General features: G+C 48.2%; 1 protein-coding gene across 2 annotated transcripts in view; it reads right to left on the reverse strand.

Moving 5' to 3' along the window:
• The window catches only part of LOC132819864 (nesprin-1-like), a 339,003-nt gene that overhangs the window by 205,085 nt on the left and 115,872 nt on the right, over window positions 1-18,046 (reverse strand). For both annotated transcript variants that reach the window (XM_060831771.1, XM_060831770.1), the window contains 4 exons: window positions 15,727-15,909; window positions 10,767-10,904; window positions 9,210-9,395; window positions 544-666 (listed from right to left, as the gene is read on the reverse strand). In XM_060831771.1, coding sequence (XP_060687754.1) covers window positions 544-666; window positions 9,210-9,395; window positions 10,767-10,904; window positions 15,727-15,909 — 630 coding nt within the window. The remainder of the gene's footprint in view (window positions 1-543; window positions 667-9,209; window positions 9,396-10,766; window positions 10,905-15,726; window positions 15,910-18,046) is intronic.

Consider the following 18,046-nt stretch of genomic DNA (forward strand, 5'->3'; position numbering starts at 1 on the left):
CTGTGTCTGCGTGGATTTCCTCCCACAGTGCAAAGATGTGCAGGTCAGGTGGATTGGCCATACTAAATTGCAAGGCAAAAGTGAAGACTGCAGATGCTGGAAATCAAAGTCTAGATTAGAGTGGTGCTGGAAAAGCACAGGAGGTCAAGCAGCATCCGAGGATAGGACGTTTCGGGCAAAAGCCCTTCATCAGGACCCTATATTATTCAGAGATGTGTAGGTTAGGGGTGCATTAGTCAAGGGTAAATGTAGAGTAATGGGGAATTGGTTTGGGTGGGATACTCTTTGGAGGGTCATTGTGAACTTGTTGGGCTGAAGGGCCTGTTTCCACACTGTAGGGATTCTGTGATTATGATAACCTAGAATGCACTGTCTCAAGGTGGTGCAAGTGGATTCATTTTCAGAACCCATTTGGACGAACAATCTTTCAGGACAGAACTGAGCAGTGCGACCACCTGAATAGCATTTCAAGGAGCTGACCTCAGGACAATGGGGCTGAATAGCCTTGTTTGGTATAATATGACTCAACATATCAGTTGGTACCTGTCTTTGAAAGAGTTGCTCCTTCAGGCACAGGCGTGCAAGCTCAGGGGAGGTCAAAGTGACTTGGGCTTGTTTCACCATCACCTGCAGGCTCTTCACCTCAGTCTCAAACTGCTCCATATCCTGTCAGAGAGAAACACACACACACACACGGCAGGCAGGTCAATGAGTGGTGGCATTGTAGAGATTTCCCTGCTTCACCTGGTCATTCCTTCCCAGTCCGCAGTGATGCGTTCACACCAAAGTCTTTCCCAGTGCTGTTTTGGATGGAACACATATACTTAAATCAAAAAAAGATCAAGGGTTACATCCAAATTAGGGAAAACTGACCTCAGATCATTACAAATGCAGCTTGGTTTTAGAGTCATGAGAATCCTCTGAGCAAACTTACGTCTGGGGGATCTCTTGGAAGGTTTCTGCTGACTGAGACTCTGGAACAACAGTTTTTTGGCTGCTGAACCTCTCATTCAGGTTTTTGGCACCATGGCCTCTAATCACACCAATGGTCTCCAGGGCAACCATCCCCTTTACACCCTGCAGAAAATACAGCTCCACCAGAAATCTGCTGTCCATATCCGAACTTGCAGCAAGTCTTGTTCACCTCTTACTTCAGTGACTTGGCATCGGTTCTGCTGGGAGGGGAATCCCAGAGCAGAGGGGGATGTGGGGAGGGGAGTCCCGGAGCAGAGGGGGGTGTTGGGAATGGGGTCTCGGAATGGAGGGGAGTCCCGGATCGGAGGGGAGTGTGGGGGTGGGGGGGTCCCGGAGCGGAGAGGGTGTGGGGAGGGGTGTCCCAGAGCGGAGGGTCGTGTGGGGAGGGAGGTCCTGGAGCAGAGGGGGATGTGGGGAGGGGGCGTCTCGAAGCGGAGTGAGGTGCATGGAGGGGGGGTCCTGTAGCGGCTGGGGGTGTGGGCAGGGGAGTTCCAGAGCGGAGAGGGGGTGGTGTGGGGAGTGGGGGTCCCGGAGCGGAGGGGGTTGTGGGGGGAGGGGAGTTCCAGAGCGGGGGGGGGGGGGGAGTCTTGCGGGGAGTGGGGCCCCAGAGCAGAGGGGGTTTTTGAGGGTGGGGTCCCGGAGCGGAAGGAGTTTTTTGAGGGGAGGGGTGCCCCGGAGCGGAGGTGGGTGTGGGGAGGGGTGTCCCGGAGCAGAGGGGGGGTGTGGGGAGTTGGGCCGGGGGTGTCGCATGGGCTGGTTCTTTGGCCTGGTCTGGTTTGGAGGCTTGGTGCTGGCACAGACCCTGGTGACAGAACAGTTAATCTCATACTTCTTTTATTTCCTTTTTCTTTTTATGTTGGATATTTAGTTATTATTTTTTCAACTTTTTACCAAGCCCTGAAGTATCTGTACCTCAGTATCTTGTACCTAAGATGACAGCAGAAGCAATGACATTGCTAACGTTTCACTCGAGTGCACATGGCAATGAAGTTAATTCGGTTTGATACAAAGAGCGTGTCCATTCAGTCTGAGTCAATCACAGAAGAACTGAATGTCTGCATCTCTTGCCTCAACTCCATAACAAGACGTGGAATGAGATGGAAGGGGGACTCCCAAACAAATCTTTCAACAGGCAAGTCTACCTGGGGAGTGAGAGAGAAGTGGCAACTGTAAAACAAAGACTCTGGATGTGGTGGATGTGAACTTTGCACCTCACAGGCCACCTCTCCCCTCACTACCTCTCCCTCAACCTCTCCCCTCACTACCTCTCCCTCAATCTCTCCCCTCACTACCTCTCCCTCAATCTCTCCCCTCACTACCTCTCCCTCAACCTCTCCCCTCGCTACCTCTCCCTAAATCTCTCCCCTCACTACCTCTCCCTCAATCTCTCCCCTCACTACCTCTCCCTCAATCTCTCCCCTCACTACCTCTCCCTCAACCTCTCCCCTCGCTACCTCTCCCTAAATCTCTCCCCTCGCTACCTCTCCCTAAATCTCTCCCCTCGCTACCTCTCCCTCAATCTCTCCCCTCGCTACCTCTCCCTCAACCTCTCCCCTCACTACCTCTTCCTCAATCTCTCCCCTCACTACCTCTTCCTAAATCTCTCCCCTCGCTACCTCTCCCTCAATCTCTCCCCTCACTACCTCTTCCTCAATCTCTCCCCTCACTACCTCTCCCTCAATCTCTCCCCTCACTACCTCTCCCTCAACCTCTCCCCTCGCTACCTCTCCCTAAATCTCTCCCCTCACTACCTCTCCCTCAATCTCTCCCCTCACTACCTCTCCCTCAATCTCTCCCCTCACTACCTCTTCCTCAATCTCTCCCCTCACTACCTCTTCCTCAATCTCTCCCCTCGCTACCTCTCCCTCAATCTCTCCCCTCACTACCTCTTCCTCAATCTCTCCCCTCACTACCTCTTCCTCAATCTCTCCCCTCACTACCTCTCCCTAAATCTCTCCCCTCGCTACCTCTTCCTCAATCTCTCCCCTCACTACCTCTCCCTAAATCTCTCCCCTCGCTACCTCTCCCTAAATCTCTCCCCTCGCTACCTCTCCCTCAATCTCTCCCCTCGCTACCTCTTCCTCAACCTCTCCCCTCACTACCTCTTCCTCAATCTCTCCCCTCGCTACCTCTCCCTCAATCTCTCCCCTCGCTACCTATCCCTCAATCTCTCCCCTCGCTACCTCTCCCTCAATCTCTCCCCTCGCTACCTCTCCCTCAATCTCTCCCCTCGCTACCTCTCCCTCAATCTCTCCCCTCACTACCTCTCCCTCAATCTCTCCCCTCACTACCTATCCCTCAATCTCTCCCCTCACTACCTATCCCTCAACCTCTCCCCTCACTACCTATCCCTCAATCTCTCCCCTCACTACCTATCCCTCAACCTCTCCCCTCACTACCTCTTCCTCAATCTCTCCCCTCACTACCTCTTCCTCAATCTCTCCCCTCACTACCTCTCCCTCAATCTCTCCCCTCACTACCTCTCCCTCAATCTCTCCCCTCACTACCTCTCCCTCAACCTCTCCCCTCACTACCTCTTCCTCAATCTCTCCCCTCGCTACCTCTCCCTCAATCTCTCCCCTCACTACCTCTCCCTCAATCTCTCCCCTCACTACCTCTCCCTCAATCTCTCCCCTCACTACCTATCCCTCAATCTCTCCCCTCACTACCTATCCCTCAACCTCTCCCCTCACTACCTATCCCTCAATCTCTCCCCTCACTACCTATCCCTCAACCTCTCCCCTCACTACCTCTTCCTCAATCTCTCCCCTCACTACCTCTCCCTCAATCTCTCCCCTCACTACCTATCCCTCAATCTCTCCCCTCACTACCTATCCCTCAACCTCTCCCCTCACTACCTATCCCTCAATCTCTCCCCTCACTACCTATCCCTCAACCTCTCCCCTCACTACCTCTTCCTCAATCTCTCCCCTCACTACCTCTTCCTCAATCTCTCCCCTCACTACCTCTCCCTCAATCTCTCCCCTCACTACCTATCCCTCAACCTCTCCCCTCACTACCTCTCCCTCAACCTCTCCCCTCACTACCTCTTTATAAACCTCTCCCCTCACTACCTTTCCCTCAACCTCTCCCCTCCCTACCTCTTTATAAAGCCATCTCCCGGCTATCCTGATTTTTATTTGTTGTCTTGAGATTTTTGATAATACTCAGGCGAGGTCTTGTGGGACATTTTATTACATTAAACGGTTATTTAAACCTATGTTGTTATTGTTGTTGAATTGGCAATTAACTGGCTCAGTAAGCACATGGATAATTAGAGCAGTGCCTTTATTACTCTCTCAAGTCAGAGTCAAATTGTGCTTCGATCGCATCCCAAGCAATAACAGCTTGGCAACACCAGACTAATGAGTCAACTAAAAGGTGTCAAGGCACACTTTCTCATTCTCCTTCTGTCTCACCCTTCTTTCTCTCTCTCATTTACATAAATGATTTGGACGCGAGCATAAGAGGTACAGTTAGTAAGTTTGCAGATGATACCAAAATTGGAGGTGTCGTGGACAGTGAAGAGGGTTACCTCAGATTACAACAGGATCTTGACCAGATGGGCCAATGGGCTGAGAAGTGGCCGATGGAGTTTAATTCAGATAAATGCGAGGTGCTGCATTTTGGGAAAGCAAATCTTAGCAGAACTTATACACTTAATGGTAAGGTCCTAGGGAGTGTTGCTGAACAAACAGACCTTGGAGTGCAGGTTCATAGCTCCTTGAAAGTGGAGTCGCAAGTAGATAAGTTAGTGATGAAGGCATTTGATATGCTTTCCTTTATTGGTCAGAGTATTGAGTACAGGAGTTAGGAGGTCATGTTGCGGCTGCACAGGACATTGGTTAGGCCACTGTAGGAATATTGCGTGCAATTCTGGTCTCCTTCCAATTGGAAGGATGTTGTGAAACTTAAGGTTAAAAATCACACAACACCAGGTTATAGTCCAACAGGTTTAATTGGGAGCACACTAGCTTTCGGAGCGACGCTCCATCAGGTGGTGGTTCATCTGGAGCGTCGCTCCGAAAGTTAGTGCTTCCAATTAAACCTGTTGGACTATAACCTGGTGTCGTGTGATTTTTAACTTTGTACACCCCAGTCCAACACCGGCACCTCCAAGTTGTGAAACTTAAAAGGATTCAGAAAAGATTTACAAGGATGTTGCCAGGGTTGGAGGACTTGAGCTACAGGGAAAAGCTGAATAGTCTGGGGCTGTTTTCCCTGGAGCATCGGATGCTGAGGGGTGACCTTATAGATATTTATAAAATCTTGACGGGCTTGGATAGGATAAATAGACAAGTCTTTTCCCTGGGGTAGAGGAGTCCAGAACGAGAGGGCAAAGGTTTAGGGTGAGAGGGGAAAGATTTAAAAGGGACTTAAGGATCAACTTTTTCACACAGAGGGTGGTGTGTGTATGGAATGAGTTGCCAGAGAAAGTGCTGGAGATGGTACAATCACAGCATTTAAAAGGCATCTGGATGGGTATATGATTAGGAAGGGTTTGGAGGGATATGGGCCGGGTGCTGGCAAATGGGACTAGATTGGGTTGGGATATCTGGTCAGCATGGATGGGTTGGACCATGCTGGACATCTCTGTGACTATGGGTGAAAATGTGTTGCTGGTTAAAGCACAGCAGGTCAGGCAGCATCCAAGGAACAGGAAATTCGACGTTTCGGGCCAGAGCCCTTCATCTCTGTGACTATAAATGGATCGCAGCCTGTTTCAGGACTGAAATCCTTGATTCCCTTTTTTCTGTTCCCACCATACCACTGTTGCGTTTTAGCCCCCACTACCACCATCAGCAGGGACTTGTTCACCTGATCCTCTTGCCCATCCCTCCCGTTCCTGTCATCAGGGATCACTGAAGTCAGAGAGGACCCCTTCAGCAGCTCCCTGGGCCTCCCAACCTAGGCCAAATGGCCTGCGTCCACACTGTAGAGATTCAATGATTCTACGCTCTACCTCTCGATGGGTCACTCCAAAACCAAGCAGAGGGCATGTGTCATTTTTTTGAGCATACAAAGTTGGGGTAGACTCTTGAGCCTGCTTTGCCATTTAATAAGACTGTGGCTGACATGATTGTAACCTTAACTCGCTATTCTTGCCTCCCTTGATAACCTTTCAAATGGGTTAATGGCTCAAAGAGCTGAATAGCCTACTCATGTTCTCCTTTTCTACGTTACCCTGTCTAACTAGGTTCTAGGTTACCGGGTTCTAACTCTGCCTTCAAAATAACAAACATCTCTTATTTAGAGGCATAGAGATGTACAGCATGGAAACAGACCCTTCAGTCCAACCCGTCCATGCCAACCAGATATCCCAACCCAATCTAGTCCCACCTGCCAGTACCCAGACCATATCCCTCCAAAGCCTTCCTATTCATATACCCATCCAAATACCTCTTAAATGTTGCAATTGTACCAGCCTCCACCACATCCTCTGGCAGCTCATTCCATACACGTACCACACTCTGAGTGAAAAAGTTGCCTCTTAGGTCCCTTTTATATCTTTCCCCTCTCACCCAAAACCTATGCCCTCTAGTTCTGGATTCCCCGACCCCTGGGAAAAGACTTTGCCTATTTACCCTATCCATGCCCCTCATAATTTTATAAACCTCTATAAAGGTCACCCCCTCAGCCTCCGATGCTCCAGAGAAAACAGCCCCAGCCTGTTCAATCTCTCCCTATAGCTCAAATCCTCCAACATCTTTGTAAATCTTTTCTGAACCCTTTCAAGTTTCACAACATCTTTCCGATAGGAAGGAGACCAGAATTGCACACAATATTCCAACAGTGGCCTAACCAATGCCCTGTACAGCCACAACATGACCTCTCAACTCCTGTACTCAATACTCTGACCAATAAAAGAAAGCATACCAAACGCCTTCTTCACTATCCTTTCTACTTGCGACTCCACTTTCAAAGAGCTATGAACCTGCACTCCAAGGTCTCTTTGTTCAGTAACACTCCCTAGGACTTTACCGTTAAGTGTATAAGTCCTTCTAAGATTTGCTTTCTCAAAATGCAGCACCTCGCACTTATCTGAATTAAACTCCATCTGCCACTTCTCAGCCCATTGGCCCATCTGGTCAAGATCCTGTTGTAATCTGAGGTAATCCTCCTCACTGCCCACTACACCTCCAATTTTGGTGTCATCTGCAAACTTACTAACTGTACCTCTTATGCTTGCATCCAAATCATTTATGTAAATGACAAAAAGTAGAGGACCAAGCACCAATCCTTGTGGCACTCCACTGGTCACAGGCCTCCAGTCTGAAAACAATCCTCCACCAACACTCTCTGTCTTCAACCTTTGAGCCAGTTCTGTATCCAAATGGTTAGTTCTCCCTGTATTCCGTGAGATCTAACCTTGCTAATCAGTTTTCCATGGGGAACCTTGTCGACCGCCTAACTGAAGTCCATATAGATCACATCTACTGCTCTGCCCTCATCAATCCTCTTTGTTACTTCCTCAAAAAACTCAATCAAGTTTGTGAGAGATGATTTCCCACGCACAAAGCCATCTTAGGATAGTGAAGAGTTTCAAGAAGGGAATGGCGATTTTCCAAGTGCCAACTCCCTTGCTGTTTGAGGTGAGAGGGGTCACAGATTTGGAAGACGCTGTTCAAACTCCTCAGTGTTTCCCAGTTAATGGTACATACTGCTGTCATTATGCATCGGTGTTGGTGCAAGGGAGTGCTGGAAGTGTCTAAAGGCATGTCGGTCAAGTGGACTGCTTTGCCCTGGATGGTGTTGGAGTTCTTGATGGAGGGACAATTCCATCACACTCCTCATAGATGCTAGACTGGCTTTGGGGAATCAGGAGATGAGTTACTTGCTGCAAACTCTCTGGCCTCTGACCCGCTCTTGTAGACACTGTGTTAATAAAGTTGGCCCACTTCAGTTTCTGGTCAGCGATAATCCCACAATGGGGGATTCAGTGATGCATGGGGCAAAAACACCAGCACATTCAGATGGGCCAAATGGCCTACATCTGTGCTGTTAATTCTACCTAGCCATCACATGATAGCTAGGTAGAAGTTTTAGATAAATTCTGACATTTCTCACACTCAGAATTCATAATCTTCTTTTGTGTTGTGGTGTCCCATGCGCTTCTGAGGGAGAAAATTATTTCATTTTAGGGGTGATGGTCACTTTAAGTTTCTCTGAGATATTTCTTGTAAAACACCTTACTGTCAGAAACCGATGAGGAGAGCAAGCTGCTTGGGAGTACACAGTAGAAAAGGGGTCCACCAAAGGCTGCTTTTCGGAATAAGTAGGTTCCTGGGTGCGATTCGGCCTTCGAGCAGTTTAATTCTAATTTAGGACAAATCGACTGCAGATCAAGAAAAATTCTGTTCCAGCAAAAGTCAGGTAAAACACTGAACAGTGGTTAAACATTTGTTATTTGCAGGACTCCACTAGGAAGTCTACAGCAATATCACGATTAGAAGAGATTTTAAGGAAATTCTTGATCGGATGTTACTGGACAGCCCAAAAAAAAATGACAACCTTTAAATAAGTCTTTGAAACAGTAATCAGACCAAATCATTAATCTTCCGGCTTCTGAAAGGTATATATCAAATAGGTGTAGAAGGAAATTTTAAAAAGTTTGTTTTAAAGTGTAAAGCATTTATATTAATTGTGCTTTTAATATCATTAAAGTAACCAACTATGTATGAACGAGTAGTTACTATTATGTACGTTCTTTGATTTTTATGTGGTTAAGATTCTTTTCATTTAAACTGTGAACCTTATGGCATTGCTCTTTCAATAAACACCTGGAATTTCAGATTCTGAAAAAAAAACACTCATCATGTCACTGATTTTCACCAAGATCATTCAAAGTTTGGGAATCTAATCCAATTTTCTGGCACAAGTATCAAGTGTCTCAGCCCTTGTTTGGTGTTCATCACTCCCGGTCCTGTGGGAGCCGCACACCCCTCTCACGCTAACCCTGCCCCATGTTTCGAAAAGGGGAGCAGACACATGGAGGGTTATAGGAGAAGGTGAGGACTGCAGATGCTGGAGATCAGAGCTGAAAACGCGTTGCTGGAAAAGCGCAGCAGGTCAGGCAGCATCCAAGGAGCAGGAGAGTCGACGTTTCGGGCATGAGCATGATTCCTGAAGAAGGGCTCATGCCCGAAATGTCGACTCTCCTGCCACATGGAGCGTTATGGCGAGCTCTCCAGCCTCCTGCTTGTCTACCTTCAGTAAAGCGTTGACAGGTTTACCTTAGCTGCATCTTGCAGGCTCTGAAGGCGGGTTCGCATGAGTTGTTGGAGCTCGTCTGTCTGCTGGTGGAGGTTGGCCACGCGCTGAGACATTGCATCCGTCTGAAACACATCACTGACACTGTCTAACTTCTCACCCATGGCCTGCAGATCACTCTGGATTTCCTCAGATTCACGTAGGGTGGCCTGCAAATGGAAATAAAGACCTGGGATCGATATAGAGCCTTAGACATCCTGGAGCATCCGATAATCAACTGAGGAATCCCGACAGCGTGGAAGCAGGTCATTCGCCCATCGATCACACACCAATCCTCCGAACACCATCCCAGCCAGATTCGCTTCCCCTACCACATCCCTGCAACCCTACATTTCCCATTGCCAACTCACCTAGGCTGCACATCATTGAGCAATAGTCAATCCACCTAAACTGCACATCTCTGGACTGTGGGAGAGAACAGGGGCAGCCAGAGATGTGGGGAGAATGTGCAACCTCCAAACAGACAGTCACCCAAGGCTGGAATCCAACCTGGGTCCCCAGCACTGTGAGGTAGCAGGACTAACCACTCAGCCATCCTTAATTCCAAATTTTTATTGGATTCAAATTCTACCATGGCATTTGAACCGTGGTTCCCAGAACATTACGGCACAGGCTTGGAGGGCCGAAGGGCCTGTTCCTGTGCTGGTTTGTTCTTATTACCTGGATCTATGTGATAATGTCACTGACTCCCCATTAATCAAATGCACTTAGTGTCATTAGGGCAAATAAATGTGAACAAAGTGCTCAGGGAGTTCCAATGAACAGTCAATGATAGGAGTACAGAGTTAAATATTGGATGTGAAAAGCATGACTGCATTTATATAGCATTTTTCATGTCCTCACTATGCCCTGAAGAGTTTGACAATGACTTATGCATTTTTTGAACTACAATCAATCATTTGTTTTTAATCTAGAAATCAATGCAGCAAATTGATGCATTTCAAGGTTCCACAGGTAGTGACAGAAGTGCCCAGATCACATTCTTACACTGGTCATCGGACAAGCAGGATAAAAAGATGACCCCAGGGTTGCTTCCTCTCATTAGAAAGAGAGCGCGAGAGAGAGAGAAAGAGAGACGACAAGTGGTGAGTTTAACCTGAGGGTCACCACACCTCAAACCATTGTGGTAACTTCAGCCAGTGAGGACAAGTATTCACTCAGACACCAGGGAGAGAACTTCTTATTGTTCTTCAAGATTGCAATGGGACCTGCTACACCCCCCCACCCTGGTTTAACATCTAATCCAATTGCCAGTGCCTTTCACAGAGCACTCGGGATAGCATGGAAGATCCAACAAGATGTGGGTGATCTACAGTCACCGACGTACCCTGACTGTATCCAGCAAACACAGCTGCAGGTACTGACACATCTGCCGGACAGGAGCGCTCGGCAGTGACTCGGCCCGAGAGGAGGAGGCAAGGCCGTCTGGCCTCAGGGACAGAAGTTGCTGAAAGTTTGTGAGTTGGTCTTTAACTTGGGCCACGTGTACAAAGCAGCAGCTTAAAGAATTAGTGTCCTACCTGGTAGGTGATCAGTTGGTCATTGAGCTGAGCTGCAGAATGCCAACTGATCGCACTGTACCCGAGATCCTTGGCTTTCTCCAACCACTTCAGCACAAACTCAAGCATCTCATGGAATTCCTCCAACTGTGAAGCAGCCTGATGAGGTTAAGAGGAGCAACAGGTTAGATTAGAACAGACACTGCACACATACACATATACCAGAGCAACACAGAAACAGACTCCAACACAGCACAACCACCGACACAATACAGACACTGCAACACAACAGACAGACAGCACCCAGACACTGACACAGTGCAGATACTGCAACACAACAGACACAGACAGCACCCAGACACTGACACAGTGCAGATACTGCAACACAACAGACACAGACAGCACCCAGACACTGACACAGTGCAGATACTGCAACACAACAGACACAGACAGCACCCAGACACTGACACAATACAGACACTGTAACACAACAGATAGACAGCACCCAGACACTGACACAGTACAGACACTGCAACACAAACAGATACAGACAGCACCCAGACACTGACACAGTGCAGACACTACAACACAACAGACACAGACAGCACCCAGACACTGACACAGTGCAGACACTACAACACAACACAGACAGCACCCAGACACTGACACAGTACAGACACTGCAACACAACAGACAGAGACAGCACCCAGACACTAACACAACACAGACACTACAACACAACAGACACAGGCAGCACCCAGACACTGACACAGTGCAGATACTGCAACACAACAGACACAGATAGCACCCAGACACTGACACAGTACAGACACTGCAACACAACAGACAGACAGCACCCAGACACTGACACAGTGCAGACCCTGCAAAACAACAGACGCAGACAGCACCCAGACACTGACACAGTGCAGACACTACAACACAACAGACACAGACAGCACCCAGACACTGACACAGTGCAGACACTACAACACAACAGACACAGACAGCAACACAGACATTAAACAGTCACAAGGACACACAATACAATGATAATATATAGAAGTGACAGATGAGTTGCAGTCCCTACAGGGCAGGATCCTGACAACATGGTTTTGTACTGAGATGGAGTTATTGGAGGATGGGGAGAGACAAGGAAAAGCTGGAGAGATCGAGTTGTTCATGGCTAGAGGTGATAAGTCAAATCGTCAAACGCCATCACAATGGAAACAATGTTTTGGAAACTTGTCCCTTCTTCTGTTTTCACTCGCAATTTCCCCATCCTCCTGAAGGTGCCGGGTCTGGTATCATAGGTTTCTGATCCCTTTCAGCAGCATGTCGTGTCTGAGGTTGGACAGGAATGTTGGCTCATCCTAGTCATTCAAAACAGAGTGAACCACGCCCTGCAGCCTCCACCACCACCCATTCCCCAAGGACCGTCATCCTACAGTGGGCTGCAGTCCACCTTCGCAGCTACCAACCATCACCTTTCATCAAGGAGAACACATCCAAAGCTTGGTCATTTCTGTCCTGTCCACAAGTCCTCCTGCCCAGCCCATGTCTCCTTGAAAATCTCTCCGAGCTAGAGGTCCACATCCACATTCCTCAATCTATCTGTGCCATTTCCAAGCAAAATCTTCATCCCTCTGACCACATTCTCTCAACGTACTCCCCTAGCCCCCCTGCCTTTCTACGTCTCCCACCACCATTAAAGACTCATTTTTCAACTACCTTTCATCACCTTTCGATGCCCCCACCATCGCTCAAGCTCCACTTCCTACGCTCTCTCCAGTGAGGCACCAGTGAGTGTTGTGTAAAGCAGCATAGGATCCTTAAGATCCATCTCGGTTAGCAGGCGGGCATCAATTTAATGTCTCTTTTGAAAGACAGCACCTCCGATAACACAGAACTCCCTCAGCACTGCGCCTTCACAGGCCCCAGTGGAAGCTGAACCTTTCAACCGTCTGACTCAGAAGTGCTACCAACTTTAACTAATCTTTGCAACGTACCTTAAACTTTGGGAGGCACGGTGGCACAGTGGTTAGCACTGCTACCTCACAGCACCAGAGACCCAGATTCAATTCCTACCTCAGGTGACTGACTGTGTGGAGTTTGCACATTCTTCCTGTGTTTGCGTGGGTTTCCTCCCACAGTCCAAAGATGTGCGGGACAGGTGAATTGGCCGTGCTAAATTGCCCATAGTGTTAGGTAAGGGTACGGGTGGGTTGTGGGTCGGTGTGGGCTTGTTGGGCCGAAGGGCCTGTTTCCACACTGTAAGTAATCTAATCTAATCAAATGATGTTTTTGGAATACCTCACATTGCACTACTAACTGATCTTTACCGCATAACCTTAAAGGGCCTTCTGTTATTATTTGTTGTGCACCTCAAATTATTTTCCGATCTCTTGTATATGATATGAATCTATCACAGAACAGAAGGACCCACAAGGTCCAAACTTTGCCTCACTGTTTCTGATGTCAGAATTTTACTGAATCTGAAGTCAGAGAGAACCAATCACTGGGGACTGTGCTGGAAGTAGAAACAATGATGGTAGTCGTAGGAGTAGGCCATTTGGCCCTTTGAGACTGTGGTGCCATTCAATATGACTATCCAGTGGAGAGCCTGGGAGCGTCCATTAATCCCTGGAAATAACTGAATCCCAGGAACATGCTCAAACACCAGCTGAAGTTCCACTCACGTCACCGACAGTTCAGGAAGCTGCTCCTGGGAATTTCGAGCACGATGGGGTTTGATGAAGATCTGTGGGCACGATGACCACGGACAGAAGATTACACTCACCCCCACCAGGCCAGTTTGGAAGCTGGGTTTCATAGAATACAGCGAGTGCCCTTTCCAACAGCGGCATGACCATTCCCAAAAACCATATTCCCGGGGGGGGGGAAGGAGGGGGAATTTGAGAGTGGAGATCTTAAACTGGCAATTGTCCCATCAGGGCCTCACCTCACCACTACTGCTGTTGGACTTGGGGCAGGAGAGGCCCATACAGAGTAAGTCGCTGACAGCTTAGGCTTCCTGCGGTGGTCTCTTCCTTGGAGGGTTCACCCTCTGCCCGTGTAAGGCACCAAACACGTCCCCACCCGTGCACCCCTCATCACCTCGAAAGTCAAAGCCAACACCCCTCCCCACTTAACCTTCCCCACCCCGGTCTCCCAAATCCAACCCACAAATTCTCAAACCCCCTGCTCCCCCCTCCCAAAATTCCGCCCACCCCCCTCAATGTTGCCTGGCTGCCTGGTCCCACCCATTCATGCTCATAGTTGGCACTCCATCAGTTCCCCTTCTCCAGAGGCTGGCTGCAATCCCAGTTGTGGCCACCACTCGTGCCTGGCGCTGTTGTGACTACAGGGCTTCCAAGCAGGTCCTCCCTGGAGAACACTGGGAGTGGCCAGGTAGCTGACATCACACCCTGACCCAGTGAACGCACCACCAATCAGTAAATGGGTATTGGGCGGCTTGTATTGGTGGGGATGGGGATCAACACCTTGGTTGGCAGGGCAGGAAACTATATCATCCACGATGGTTCTGTCAGTCAGGCTGGGAGTCTCTGGGGTGCACTGTGGAGGGATCACAACAGAACAAAGAACAGCCCAGTGCAGGAATAGGCTCTTTATCCAACAAGACTGCACTGATGCATGATGTCCTTATGGAACTATAAACCTTTCGCCTCCACACGGTCCATATGCCTCTATTTCCTGCCTGTTCCTGTATCTGTCAGGATGCCTCTTAAACATTGCTATTGTATCTGACTCCACTACCTCCTCTAGCAGTGCATTTCAGGCACTTGCCACCCTTGTGTTAAAAGAACATGCTTCTCACATCTCCTTTAAACTTACCCCCTTTTACCTAAAACCTATGTTCCCTGGGAAAAAAGCTCCGACTATCCATCGTATCCACGTCTCTCATAATTTTGTAAACTTCTTTCAGGTCACCCCTCAGCTTCTGACATTCGAGTCAAAACAACTCAATCTCTCCTCACAGCTAAGACCCTCTAAAACAAGGCAACATCCTGGTAAACCTTTTCTGTACCTTCTCCAAAGCTTCTACATTCTGTGGTGAGCAGAACTGTACACAATATTCCAAATGTAGCCTAGCTAAAGTTCTAGTTAGGAGGGGCAGTTTAGCAGGACTTCAGCATCTTGAGGAATGGAGATCCAAGAAACTGGAGCAGGAGGAGGCCTCAAAACTGTTCCTGAATTCATTTAGATCTTGATTGATCTGGACTTCAACAATAACCTGGCTTGGCTCCTTATCTCTTTATTAACCTTATCATTCAAAATTACATCAGTCCCAATTTTTGAACATTTCATGTGGTTGAATTGATTGACTCAGCAGTAGTTCTGGATTTCCACTGCTCTGGACATGAAAAAGTACTTGCTAATGTCCACCCAGAATGATCCAGCTCCAACTGATTTCATTAGATTCCCTACAGTGTGGAAACAGGCCCTTCAGCCCAACAAGTCCACACCGACCCTCTTAACAGCAACCCGCCCAGACCCATTTCCCTCTGACTAACACACCTACCACTACAGGCAATTCAGCATGGCCAATCCACCTGACCTGCACATCTTTGGACTGAGGGAGGAAACTGGAGCACCCAGAGGAAACCCACACAGTCACAAGAGGAATGTGCAAACTCCACACAGACAGATGCCCAGGGCTGGAATCGAACCTGGGCCCCTGGTGCTGTGAGGCAGCAGTGCTAACCACTGAGCCACCATACCACCCTCCCACAAGAGGAAGGAATTTCTATTTATCTAATCAAATATCACAAACACCTCAAGTGAACCTCTCTTAAACATCCATATTTAAGCCTAGACTATGCAACAATTGAACCCTTTTAGCTCCATTGCAGGGGAAAGACAGGCAGGAATTAAAAGCGATAATGTTCTGAAAACACAAATTACATTGCGATGACATGAAGGGGGCAGATTTTGAGCTGGGTGCACAGCTGTCTTAGCTTACCTTGTTAAGTTTGGAGGCTCTGTACTCGGTCTCCTTAAAGACCTGCTGATACAGGCTCGATAGCTTGATCATGTCATCGGTCAGACACTTGCTCTGATGAGGGTTCTGCTCTGTGAAATCCTGTATTGTTGCGTCCAGTTCCACAAGTTTCACATTGCAGCTGTCCACCTTGTCCCATAGTCTCTGCAAAAGCCAAATCACCTCACAATCAAACCTCCATGGCTCCCCCCCCCAGATTAAACTCGGGATGTGTACAGAATACATAAATGATTTGGATGTGAGCATAAGAGGTAAAGTTAGTAAGCTTGCAGATGACACCAATGGTGGGCAGCACGGTGGTTAGCACTGCTGCCTCACAGCGCCAGAGACCGGGGTTCAATTCCCGCCTCAGGCGACTGACTGTGTGGAGTTTGCACGTTCTCCCTGTGTCTGCGTGAGTTTCCTCTGGTTTTCTCCCATAGTTCAAAATTGTGAGGGTTAGGTGAATTGACCATGCTAAATTGCCCGTAGTGTTAGGGGCAGGGGTAAATATATAGGGGAACGGGTTGTGGTTCGGTGTGGACTTATTGGGCCGAAGGGACTGTTTCCACACTGTAAGTAATCTAATCAATATTGGAGGTGTAATGGACAGCGAAGAAGGTTACCTCAGATTACAACAGGATCTTGATCAGATGGGCCATGGACTGAGAAGTGGCAGATGGAGTTTAATTCAGATAAATGCGAGGTGCTGCATTTTGGGAAAGCAAATCTTATTAGGACTTATACCCTTAATGGTAAGGTCCTAGAGAGTGTTGCTGAACAAAGAGACCTTGGAGTGCAGGGTCATAGCTCCTTGAAAGTGGAGTCACAGGTAGATAGGATAGTGAAGAAGGCGTTTGGTATGCTTTCCTTTATTGGTCAGAGTATTGAGTACAGGAGTTGGGAGGTCATGTTGTGGCTGTACAGGACATTGGTTAGGCCACTGTTGGAATACTGCATGCAATTTTGGTCTCCTTCCTATCAGAAGGATGTTGCAAAACTTGAAAGGGTTCAGAAAACATTTACAAGAATGTTGCCAGGGTTGGAGGATTTGAGCTATAGGGAGAGAATGAATAGGCTGGGGCTGTTTTCCCTGGAGCAAAGGCTGAGAAATGACCTTATAGAGGTTTATAATATCATGTGGGGCATGGATAGAATAAATAGACAAGGCATTTTCCCTGGGGTGGGGGAGTCCAGAACTAGAGTGCATAGGTTTAAGGTGAGAGGGGAAAGATATAAAAGACACCTAAGGGGCAACATTTTCACACAGAGGGTGGTACGTGTATGGAATGAGCTGCCAGAGGAAGTGGTGAAGAATGGTACAATTGCAACATTTAAAAGGCATCTGCATGGGAAGGGTTTGGAGGGATATGGGCCGGGCGTTGGCAGGAGGGACTAGATTGGGTTGAGATATCTGGTCGGCATGGAAGAGTTGGACTGAAGGGTATGTTTCCGAGCTGTACATCTCGATGACTCTATGACATATTGCCCAGGCTTTCTGTGTCTGCCATTGTCCATGTGGTAGTACTCTCTCCTCTCTGGTTCAGATACTTGTGGGTTAGGGTCTTACTCCAGATTAGGTTCATCGTTCTTTGAAAGCTGCATCACGTACAGACAGAGTGGCTAAGAAGGAATTAAGCATGCTTGCCTTCATTGCCCAGAGCATTGAGTATAGCAGTTGGGAGATTAAGCTGTGGTTGTACAGGACGCTGGCAGGACCATTCCTGGAGTACTGTGTGCAGTTCTGGTTGCCCTGCTATAGGAAGGATACTATTAAATTGGAGAGGGCACAGAAAGGATTTGCCAGGATGTTCCCGGAAACGGAGGTTTTGAGTTATAAGAAGAGGCTGAATAGGCTAGGACATTTTTCATTGGAGCATAGGAGGTCGAGGTGTGATTTTATAAAGGTTTATTAAACCATAAGGGGCACAGATAAGGTGAATAGTAAAGGTCTTTTCCCTCGGGTGGGGGAGTCCAAAACTAGAGGGCACAGGCTTAAGGTGAGAAGGGCAAGATTTACAAGGACTTGAGGGGCAACATTTTCAGAAAGGGCAGTGCATAAATGGAATTAATTGCCAGAGAAAGTAGTAGATGCAGGTACAGTTACAATATTCAAAAGGCATTTGGACAGGTTCATGAATAGAGGGATATAGGCCAAAAGCCGGCAAATGCGATTAGTTAAGTTTGAGTAACTTGGTCGGCATGGTAGTGTTGGACTGAGGGGTTTGCTTCCATGCTGTGTGGTTCTGTGACCTGGCTGACCTCTCTGCACGGGTCAGTGCAGTACTGCTCCACCACAGCT

Source organism: Hemiscyllium ocellatum, chromosome 10, assembly GCF_020745735.1.
Source record: "Hemiscyllium ocellatum isolate sHemOce1 chromosome 10, sHemOce1.pat.X.cur, whole genome shotgun sequence".
Taxonomy (NCBI): Eukaryota; Metazoa; Chordata; class Chondrichthyes; order Orectolobiformes; family Hemiscylliidae; genus Hemiscyllium; species Hemiscyllium ocellatum.